A 12,231-nucleotide genomic window follows, 5' to 3' on the forward strand; every position below is an offset into this window, starting at 1 on the left:
AGCACATAGCGGCTGTGAGCATTCGGCAGGGGATGCTTACTCCTTCCTGGCGCCTGATCCCGCCCATGATGTTTTGGAGGTCCGTGATTGCTCTGCTCAAATTTTTGTATTGTTTAATTAAAGGTCTTTTGTGTTTTCATTCAAGTAAATATAATTTGACAATATTTGTCAAAGTATAAAAGGACGCATTAAATGGGCTTAATTAAACTTAAAAGTGTATCAAATGACTTTTACAATTCCATCAACATTTTTTACGATTTCATTAACAAGCACAATCATCTTCTGGTGATGTAGCAAAAGGAGAAACAAAAAAGCACTAAATAAGCCAATGTTTTTTTTCTCAGTTAAGAGATAGATTTAGAGATTGTTAATAAATACGAAGCATTCAACATGTTCAATAAATGACCATATTGAAAATGAAGATCGAAATGAGATATTAAACTTATTATTCAACCAATGGCATAAAATTTCAGTTTATATTGGGCGAACATCTAAAACTTTGTAACTCTGCCGTTTTATCTTAATTTCTATTGACCCACAGCAAGTATATAGGAGCAGATCGTCGCTGCACTACAATCATTACAGCTGTATCAGTTACCGAGTTTCAGCTGAAGTCTGTGCTGTCAGGGTGTTAGGTGTCTGCATTGATAAAAATTCAATTATCTGTATCCTGTTCAACTCTACATAATCTTCGGAAAATAGAGATTGTGCAAGATGTATGATGTCAATAACACAACTCACGACGGTTTAGGCAGAATTGACACAGATGGAATTAATGTCACCATTCTTGTTGTGATTTATATTTTAATCGGATTATGCGGCCTTTTTGGAAATGCTTTAGTTATTTATGTTATACTGAAATCACCGAAGATGAGAACTGTAACTAATATGTACCTTTTGAATTTGGCTTTGTCAGATTTGATATTTTTATCTCATATTGCCATGGTAACGACGACAACTATAACCGAGTACTGGGTGTTTGGTGAAATCATGTGTAGGATTTTCTTTACAACGCAAGCTATAACCACTTTTTCCAGCGTTCTTACCTTAACCACTTTAAGTGTGGACCGTTATATTGCAGTATGTAAACCTGATGTTGCTTATAAATACAGACAACCACTTAAATCAGTTTTTGTGATTATTTCTATTTGGATCTTTTCACTTCTACTCTCAATGCCTATAATTTTGTATTCGAAAAGAATGCCCCATCCTCACATGAAAGGAAAAGATTCCTGTATGTTGGATTGGCAGGACGTGAGAGAAGTTCCAATATATATCATTTATATCTTTGTTCTCGGGTTTGCGATTCCACTATGTTTTATATCCACATTTTATACCTGTGTAATTATTCATATGAAAAGCGCCGGACCAGCAAAAAGACAGAGATCAAAGGAACAGCTCAGATATCATAGAAAAATCACATACCTTGTTTTGGCCATCATCTTGTCGTATATCATTTGCTGGTTACCTTATTGGATTTTCCAGATAGTTTTTGTCGTGTTCTTTATGTCAAAAACTGTTGCAAACACAGTAGTGATTTTACACATATGTACAGTCTTAATGTACTCTAACAGTATGGTCAATCCTTTTTTGTATGCATTTATCAACAAAGACTTTCGACATAGATTTAGAGAGGTGTTTCAGTCACAGTGCCTTGTGAAGAAATGTAGCGGAACTACCTCTACGAAGGACAATGGCAATTCAATGGAACTTGATTCGTTGCAAAGACATGCTTGTAATGATATTGAGGAAAAACAGAATTAGCAAAATAAATAACACTGACAAAAATAGAGGCAAATTAAAAAAAAATGTATGTAAAAAGTCAGGGGAATGGAGAAATAGCACTAAATTAATGAAGAAATGAATAAAAAGAGAGAATTTTCTGATTAATCTGCCTTAACATCTGTTGTTTCAGTTTGACTGAAACTTGATGATTGTGGATTTGATTTATTGGAACTAAATTGCTTATTTTTGAGGTATGTTGCCAATATTTATGTAATGCAATACAGAAGTGTTTTGTATAGAAAATCAGATAGGGTTAACATAATAAAAAAATGATGTTTGCAAGAAGTTCTTATTATATTTGAAAACAAAACTTGAATATGCGATTACTTCTTGACAATGGTATTGCGTGTTTTACCAGGCTTAAAAACACGATTTTGCTCCTCTTAGAATTAAACGAAATATTGAAAAATTGACTTTTGTCATGGGCGCTGTTAATGCGATTGGCGTGGTTTTTCTTTTCAGTGTTACAAAGCATTTATCTATATATAGGTGAAATTGCGTAAAAAATCAAGCAATGTCATAAAAAATACTCTTTGCTGCGTCAACGGGTTTATACATCAAAAATGGAATATAGAGTCAACGAAAAGTATTCAAGTCCATTAAAAAAACAAATAAGGACAACAGCAAATGCGGAACTCTACAACATCAGAGGTGAAATAAGCTGCCATAGAGGAGTGAGGATACACTGCCGACCGGTCACATTTGCCGTGTGCTCCTTGTCATTATCAAGAAAACTGTATGTAAGTTATGAATTTATCTGAAATATATGGAGATAACAATAAATATCACAAAATAGGTGCAGAGCAATCACGGACATCTAAAACATCAGAGGTGGGATCAGGTGCCATGGAGGAGTGAGCATTCCCTGCCAACCGGTCACACTCTCCGAGCATTCCTTGTTATAACCGGGAAAGAAAGGAAAAAATCCTGGACAATTCAATGTGTAAATGATGGCCTAATAATCAGTATGAAAAATGTCAACAGAATTTTAATTAATCTGATACATTACATTACATCTGATACATTTATTGTATTCTGGAAACGGGTCAAGGTCATTTTTTTTATATTTTGCCCATCGCTTTGCGTAATTATATTATATGAATAAAACATATGGAGATAACAAACAGTATTCAAGATCAAAAGTCCATAAAACAATACAAATTAAGAGCAGAGCAAACACGAACCTCCAAAACATCAGAGGTGGGATCAGGTTATAATATTTATGAAAGTATGAAATAAGATTAAAGATCGGGGTTACCTAATTGTTGTCCTTTTAAAATAAGCGATTTAAGATCCTCATTATAAATTATATTTACGTCACTAGTTACGACGTGTGCAAATGTTTTGATGTTTCAAACTTCTCACTTTTCACATTTTTTAATGTTTGTCAATGCAAACAATAAGTTAAAATATCTTTGATCCACCCTTCTTGATCTCTGTAGGCGACCAAAAGAACTTCAAGATATCTATTCTTCTTTGCATATAGAATTACTGGAAAGGAAAATGGTATCCGAACATAAATATATCTTTGGAACATTTCAGGACTGGATTCCAACTAAAAAGTAATTTTAAATACTAGTTTTATAATATCATGTTGTTTTCAAAATTGCTCTTAAAATTTGATTGTGTCCTGAAAAATTCGGCAAACGTATTTCTTATGACCTTTAGAAAAAAATGACTATTTGTAGGTACAAAAAATATTATTCTCTGTGTGTAGAGCTTCAGATAAGGTAGAAAAATCTGCTTTTTAATATTGAATGCATTTTTTAAAGTTTCTTTTTACAAAGCTCTTCTTCTCTAGATATTCTAATTAGTGTAAACATTACCATGGCCACAAGGCCTTCTGTTCAATAGATACTAGTACAATAGCGACATATAGTGAACCAATATTAACACATTTAGCAGATAGTTAGGGTTTCAAATAAATGTCGAATTTGTAGAGCATCTGATTATAAAAATAATGCACAGAGACCTTTGAAAGAACATATTAGTATGACTAATATTTCAGACAATAGTGAAAGCATTTTATTCCCAATTTTATACGTTATACTGCTCTGTATTTTCGTCATTTACGAGTCCAACCAGATTAGGAAATATTGCTGCATGCATTTTTGTACAACATAAAGGAATTCTTTGTAATATTTTTTATTAAATTTGTTTTCGAGAAACTTGGTTATCATTGTATGAGTATTGAGGCCTGTTGGAGACGATTTCAGTTTGGGGGAATGGGGGATCCATATATCTAAAATAAAGAGTCATCAGACGTTTTAATTGAGTGGGCACAAGCCTTCAATATCGATGTTTTCTATGTACTAAAAAACTACGTAATCTCGACCACCCGTGCCCCCCCCCCCGGCTCCTGCTGCCATGTTTAATCCCTCTCAATTGAGCACTCGCTCCGTAATCGAAAGGTTGTTTGTTCGAATCACGACTGCGACTGATCTAAGAATTTATATTCAAATACTACAACAATTCGAAAGAATTTTAGATATTCTCAAGAAGCAAAATGATATTGAATCACCCTAAAAACTCAAAAGAATTCTTACAAAGATTCATAGCTAGCTTAGACATTGTTCTAAAGAAATATTAAAAGCAGTGAAGGAAAAACTTCAGCAGTTATGCGAAAATAATCATCTTAAAAGAAATCTTATTCTATAAACAAATACTATGAAGCTGATAAAGAAGTTTTATATGGAAGGTAATTTATTAACAGTATTGAAGGAGAAATTTCAGGAGTACTGTGCAACAATATATTCGAGAGATGGTGTTTATCAGATTTTGATACTTAAAAATTCCAAGAAACTTTTGGAAAATTTAAAATCATAGAATATTTGATAAAAATGAAACTCTTGAATTAACTTCCCTTGTCAATGGACATTCTAAAAATTATGAGTTTCTGATTTATAATATGAGGTTTTTGGAGACATCGTCTTCCAACAATCTGTAGGAAATACTGTGGATAGTAATTACGTCCCCTTATAAGCAGGCCCGTGTTTGTACTCATACAAAGCAGAAATCGTTCAAAATCTTATACGTCAAAAGAAGAGAAAGCACTTGTGGCCTTCAGCTGGACATTTGTTATACTGACGACGGATAGTTTATTAACGATGTTTATTTCCATTTTTGTGTCCATGAGCTTGAAATATAAGATACCAAGAGTCTAAAGGAAGCTCTAAACTCCGATAATAGTGCTTTTGGACATATATCACATAAAGGTGTGCAAAGAAAGACTTTGTAGTTAATTTTCAACATGGGGTACCTGCCTAATTTCAGCAGGAAAAATGTTCAAAAACAACGGACTACCTGTGAGCAGAAATCACTGTTGTTAACTTACATAGGGAAAATTATTAGAAAAAATGAATTCATTTTCTTATTCTAGGATTATTAAAATATTAAAAAATAAAGTATTACAAATTGTATAATTAAATGTATCTAACCATTTTTTTTTCTATATTACTTCGAAGGGCAGATCACTCTAACTGCATAAAACGACCCTATAAATAGAACTCTTTAATGTGCAGTGTTCAGAGCTTCCTTAAACATCTGTTCATATTTAGATATTTTACCAGAAATAGCTTACGACGCTAATGGAAATCTGAAAACCAAGCTTTATGATAAACGTGATGACTTTAACTTTCAATTGTCACCACCTCAAACTTCTCGTATGCAGCAATATACCTTATCACAGTCCTGTATGCGGGGTTTATATCTATCAGTTGATTCGATAAGCCGGAGAATGATCTACGTATGAACATTTTCTAAAACGACGTGAACTACACAAACAAACAAGTTAATGAATCAAAAATATCAGAAGTCTCATTTAAAGTAATAAATTCGTAACTTCTTTGGTCGATACCATGGTCTTATCAGCAAATACAATCATCAAATCAAATGCTGACTGACGTACTTCATGCTTCTTGTGAGACTATTATTTACTTCAAAAAGACACTAATGGTAATCTAACAACCAAGCTATATGATAAACGTGATGACTTTAAGTTTTCTATCGTCAACTTCCCTTACTCAAGCAGCAATATACCTTCATCACCTGCATACGGAGTATATATATCGCAGTTGATTCGATACGCAAGAGCCTGCTCTACGTATGAACAATTTCTTAAACGAGGTAAATTATTGACAAGCAAGTTGATGAAACAAGAATATCAACAGTCTCGTTTAATGTCATCATTTCGTAAATTCTATGGTCGATACAATGACCTTGTCAGCAAATGCAATTTATCATTGAGTCATATGCTGACTGACGTTTTTCATACCAATTGTTAGTCCATTATTATACACTGAATTGACGACGGATTTTTTCGTTATTTCCTGATCATGACAACGAGCACACGGCGGGTGTGACCGGTCGGCAGGGGATGCTCACTCCTCCATGGCACCTGATCCCACCTCTGATGTTTCAGAGGTCCGTGTTTGCTCTGCTCTTATTTTGTATATTGTTTAATGGACGTTGAGATTGAATACTGTTCGTAATCTCCATATCCTTCTTCTTACAAACGAATTCACCCACCTACGAATTTCCCGTCATTTTCCGATAATGACAAAAAGCACATGGGAGATGTGACCGGACGACAGGGGATGCTACTTCCTCTATGGCACCTGATCCTACCACTGATTTTTTGGAGGTCCCCGTTTGTTCTCCGACATGTTTCAATTGTGCAATGTTTAATGGACATTTGAGCTTGAATACTGTTGTTATCTCCATGAAATATACTTAGATAAAAAAAAACAGTATTCACTCAAAATTCCATAAAGCAATATAAAATAGGAGCAGAGTAAATTCGGACCTCCAAAATATCAGAAGTGGGATCAGTTAGCATGGAGGAGTGAGCATCTCCTGCTGACCGGTCACATCTACCTTCTGCTTCTTGTCGTGATCGGGCAATTACGGAAAAATCCGTTGTCAATTCAGTGTAAAAATAATGGCCTAACAATTGGTATGAAAAACGTCAGTCAGCATTTGACTCAATAATAAATTGTATTTGCTGACAAAGTCATTGTATCGATCATATAACTTATAAAATGCTGACATTTATTTCATATTCCCTTTGTATGCAGACCTGTTATCGTATCTGATGCAGCAGAACTTATTCAAAAGCATTGCATAAAATGAAGAAGTTAGAAGTGCTTTGTAGTTGCCTTCAGTTGACATTGTTTATACCAATGACATATGATCAATCAATAATATTTATTTCTCTTCGAATGGTGTTTCAATACATCTAATAGAACTAGAAATGAAAGAACCACAAAGACTCTTGAAAGCATCTGTTTTATTGGAAGATGTTATGCAAGGAAGGATATGGAGATAACGAACAGTATTCAATCTCAAGGTCTATAAAACAATACAAAATAGGAGCAGAGCAAACACGGACCCCCGAAACATCAGAGGTGGGATCAGGTGCTATGGAGGAGTGAGCATCCCCTGCCGACCGGTCAAGCCCGCCGTGTGCTCCTTGCCATGATCGCGAAATAACGGAAAATCCGTCGTCAATTAATTCAGTGTATAAATAATGGACTAACAATTGGTATGAAAAACGTCAGTCAGCATATGACTCAATGATAAATTGTATTTGCTGACAAGGTCATTGTATCAACCATAGAACTTACGAAATGATGACTTTAAACGAGACTGTTGATATTATTGTTTCATCAACTTGTTTGTCAATAATTTACCTCGTTTTAGAAATTGTTCATACGTAGAGCATGCTCTTGCATATTGAATCAACTGAGATATATATACTCCGTATGCAGGTGATGTAGGTATATTGCTGCATAAGTAAGGGAAGTTGACGATAGAAAAGTTAAAGTCATCACGTTTATTATATAGCTTGGTTGTTAGATTACCATTAGTGTCTTTTTCAAGTAAAATATCCAAGTATGAAACAAAAGTGTGGGACTCTGTGGTATCTTTTATCTCAAGCTCACCAGGATGTATCGAATCGACGTAGAAATTGAAATTACCATTATTAATTAACAATACGTCATCGATATATCTAAATGTCGAATTGAAGGCCATAGCAAGTGTTCTCCTCTTTTCACGCATAAGATTATGGATAAATTCTGCTTCATATGAATATAAAAATAAGTCTACTAATAACGGAGCGCCATTTGTACCCATGGGTATTCCAATAGATTGTTGGAATACCTGATCTCCAAAAACCACATAGATATTGTCAATCAGAAACTCAAGCATCTTCTTGATGTTAACTTCAGAGTACTTATGTGTGCAATCAGAATCTGTTTTAACAAAATAATTTTGCAAATGACCAATGACGAAGTAAGTAAATTTTCGAGGTCCATTTTTATTGAAGAAGCAGCTGTCAATGATATCAAAAAGCCTGGATTTTAATTTGTCGTGGGGAATTGTTGTGTATAAAGTTGAAAAGTCGTAAGCTTTTAAGCTGTTGATTTTTGTAAAGTCTTGTGATTTCAAATTGTCCAAAAGTTCTTTAGAATTTTTTAGTATCCACATCTGATTCACACCACTTCTTGAATATATCGTTGCACAGTACTCTTGAAGTTTTTCCTTCACTGCTGTCAATATCTTAATGAGGAGGAACGAAAGAGGCTTGGTTAAAAATTTACTGGAACCTGCAATGTATCTTTGTTTGTTAGATTCTTATGAAGTTTCGGAATCTAATATATATAAGGTAGTTCAAATTCATTTTGGCTCTGTGGAATATTAAAAGTATTCAAAACTGACAGGTGATTATGAAGAATTTCTTCCTTAGAAAGGGAAGTATGAGTATAAGTAGGATTCTTCTAGAATGCAATTTATATAATGAGCCTTACAAACGAAGACAATGTTGTTACCTGCTTTGTCGGCAGGAACCAGTACATACAGATTGTGTAATCTATCTAATTCTTTTTTTTACTTCTGGTTTATTGAACACAGAAGGATAGATGGTTTTCATATTGCCCCTCAATCTTTTAATACGTGACTTTAACATGGATCTGATACATTTAATCTATTCTGAGAAGGTGTCAACGTCTTCTTCTTCATATCTGGCCCATCGTCTGGCGTAATTTTCAACAGAATCCATAATATTTATGAAATTCCGACGCCAGTTGAAAGATCTGGGTTCCCTTTATTTAGGACATTTAAAATAAGTGATCTAAGGTCCTCATTACGAACTATATTTACATCACCTGTAATAACGTGTCCAGCAGGACTATAGTTATAGGGCGAAGAAGAACATGAACACGAAGGAGGATTATGTTTCAGATAGTCGGTATCCAGGCCATGTAAAGTGTTTTCGTAATTGAAAAGTTTGGAAGCAATGGTCGATGTATATTTGTAGGAAATACAAGGTGTAGTCTTTAACTTGAAATATGGTGGAATAATTTAATTCTGGTTGTAACGCTGTATTTGATTGGATAAAAAAATTACTTTATATCGTATAAAATGGGTTGCCTACGTCACAATGACTTGCGTCAAAAACGCATCAATCCGCCTGACGTTACATTCAAATTTTGTACAAATTGAAGTCATTTTGTTTGAACAATCATCTTTTTTTCTTACATCAAATGAATGAAAATTAAATCATAAGCATTGAATTTAATAGCTACCCATTTTATACGGTATAAACTGGGTTGGAACAGTTTACACTTTTTTATAAACCGCTTCGCGGTTTATAAAGCGTAAACTGCCCCAACCCAGTTTATACCGTATAAAATGAGTAGCTATTAAATTCATTCCTTAAATACAAGATTGGACCCAAGAAAGATGGCAATTAACAACTTAACTTTATGATAAATCCATTATAAATTGATTTTTAGTTGATTGGATACGCAAGAGCAAATTCTTAATCGAGATAGGTAACTGACAAATAAATAATCATTACAAAGAGTGTAACAATCCCGTTTAAACCTTTTGAAAATTCTTTAATAGATAAAAATTATGACTTTTTTTTGCAAAAACAGCTCTTTATTCGGACAGACGGTGACTGAAGTTTTAGTCACGTATTGTTAGGTCACGTTTTCAATACTAAATTAACTAAACATTTATCCTTTATACGATCAATATAAATGCTCACCAGTGTGCCCAATTGATTGCACTTTCTCCCATACTCACTCCTCCAAGGCACCTGATCCCACCTCTGATGTTTCGGAGGCCAGTGTATGCTCTGCTCTTATTCTGTATTATTAAATGGACTTTTGAGCTTGAATACTGATCGTTATCTCCATATTTTATAGAAGATCTATAAAATATTGATTCTTTATCAATTTCCATCTGGGTTTCTTTTTCAATATATAATTTACTAATTGCCTTTCAGTGTTTGCATTTGGTTAAAAAAATGTGTAAAAACATTAAAATGATAAATCAATAATCTTTTAAAAGAAGATTTGAAGGAAACTATTCTTCATCAACATCATAACTAATGCTATTTTTTAAGTTCTCATAACGAACAACAAAACCCTAAAATTAAAGACTTTTTTATTTTCATATAGATAAGGGTATGAAGATAATAAAGTGTATTCAATATCAAAGTCCATAAAAGCAATACTAAATACGAGCAGAGCAAACACGACCTCCAAAACATCAGAGGTGGGATCAGGTGCCATGGAGTAGTGAGCATCCCCTCCTGACCGGTCAAACCTACCGTGTGCTCCTTGTCATGATCGGGAAATAACGGGAAAATCCGTTTTCAATTTAGTGTATAAATATTAAATAATAGACTAACAATTAGTATGAAAAACGTCCGTCAGCATTTGACTCAATGATAAATTGTATTTGCTTACTAAGTCATTGTATCAACCATAGGACTTGCGAAATGATTACTTTAAACGAGACTGCTGAAATTCTTGTTTCATCAACTAGTTTGTCAACAATTTACCCCAATTTAGAAATTGTTCATACGTAGAGCCTGTTCTTGCATATCGAATCAACTGAGATATATACACCCCGTATGCTGGTGATGAAGGTATATTGCTGCATAAGTAAGGGAAGTTGACGATAGAAAAGATAAAGTCATCATGTTTATCATAGAGCTTGGTTGTTTGATTACCATTAGCGTCTTTTCAAGTAAGATATTTAAGTATGAAACATATGTATCAGTTCACCAGGATATATTATCGACAAAGGAATGGAAATTACCAAAGTTAATTGACAATACGTCGTCGATATATCTAAATGTCGAGTTGAAGGCCACAGTAAATGTTTTCTTTTTTCACGCATCAGATTTTGCACAAATTCGGCTTCTTATGCATTCAAAAATAGATTCTTGAACAATAAAAGAAATAATTAATAAAACATCCAAATATGATGACGACGTTGTAAAATCTGTATTGTTTTTTAATTCACCTTTGGTGGGATTCATCGGGTCGACATACGAAATAAATAATATTTGTTTGTAGCTAAACATTCGTTAAGTGTTTGTTTTTACCTTGGAATGGTGTAAATTGCTGAGTCTGGACCTCTCGGAAGAGGCGTCAGTGTACACAAGCTGATTTAATCTTTCCTTTCAATCAGTTTTCATAAGTATGGGTCGTTCTTATACCACTCGCCGTTGCAAACATGCGAGAAATATTAGAATTACTATAAACCCCATTCAATGTTAATAATGACAGAAAAATTCTTGTGTCAATCCTCTGATGTGATTTAAATGTCTTCAAATCAAAGTTGTATGTAACAGACTAGATTTTCATTGGTCTAAACGAATTTTTCAAAATGTGTGCGAATAAACGTTTTTTGAAAAAATCTCTGAGTCTCAAATGCGTTCGTAATTTTAATGAAATGACGGATCAACAGACTGTTAAAATTCGCACAAGCCCCACCCTCTAAACATAATGTGTATCTAAAAAGAACAAGATTCGGCTTTTTAGACTAAGTCACCTATTTAAGGTTGGTAGACTGAATCCCCTGTAAGCTGTTTCCTGTTTATATACTGCATATATATTATTCATAGGATCTGATGAAAAACATTATCCACGGACAAACTAATTCAATATTGTCCAGAGAACTAAAGGTTTATACACAAAAGCAAAGAGTAATATTGTCTCTCTTGCACATTAATTAATGTCAGATGTGATTTTACACAAAGCAACCATAATCCTGTCTGCATGACTATTTCCTGAGGCTGTATCTACAGTGGGTGTCTCTCCCCTTGGCAGGCTCTGTTATAACTTACCTTCATTCCACAGTCAATAACATATTCAGTAATATAGTTTGCTAGGAAAACACAACAAGGGAGAATAAAGCATTTTCTATTTGTATAATAAATTATAAACAATGTAAAAATGTATCACCAGCCCGAGAATAGAAATCACCTCACGCCTGTGAATGGCGTTGTTCTTCACCCTCGATGCAGTCGTTATATATGTTACTTATTAGATCCATTAATGGATTTGACGGAATTGTTTTCTGTGGTAAGAACTTCCCTGACCAATAAATGTGTTAGATTGCAGCAGAACACGTCTGTATATATAA

General features: G+C 33.9%; 1 protein-coding gene across 1 annotated transcript; it reads left to right on the top strand.

Annotated features, from left to right (window-relative positions):
- Positions 1 to 580: 580 nt before the first annotated feature.
- Positions 581 to 2,765, top strand: LOC134245762 (somatostatin receptor type 2-like). Its single transcript, XM_062728017.1, has 2 exons — positions 581 to 1,814; positions 2,752 to 2,765. The coding sequence occupies exon 1, from the start codon at positions 715 to 717 to the stop codon at positions 1,762 to 1,764; it is 1,050 nt and encodes a 349-aa protein (XP_062584001.1). The 5' UTR covers positions 581 to 714; the 3' UTR covers positions 1,765 to 1,814; positions 2,752 to 2,765.
- Positions 2,766 to 12,231: the final 9,466 nt, after the last annotated feature.

Source organism: Saccostrea cucullata, unplaced genomic scaffold (genome assembly GCF_032062105.1).
Source record: "Saccostrea cucullata isolate Sc308-1 unplaced genomic scaffold, CSIRO_AGI_Scuc_v1 ctg4053, whole genome shotgun sequence".
Classification (NCBI taxonomy): Eukaryota; Metazoa; Mollusca; class Bivalvia; order Ostreida; family Ostreidae; genus Saccostrea; species Saccostrea cuccullata.

Coding starts and splice junctions, on each gene's coding strand:
- LOC134245762 (XM_062728017.1), top strand. CDS start 715: ATGTATGATGTCAATAACACAACTCACGACGGTTTAGGCAGAATTGAC.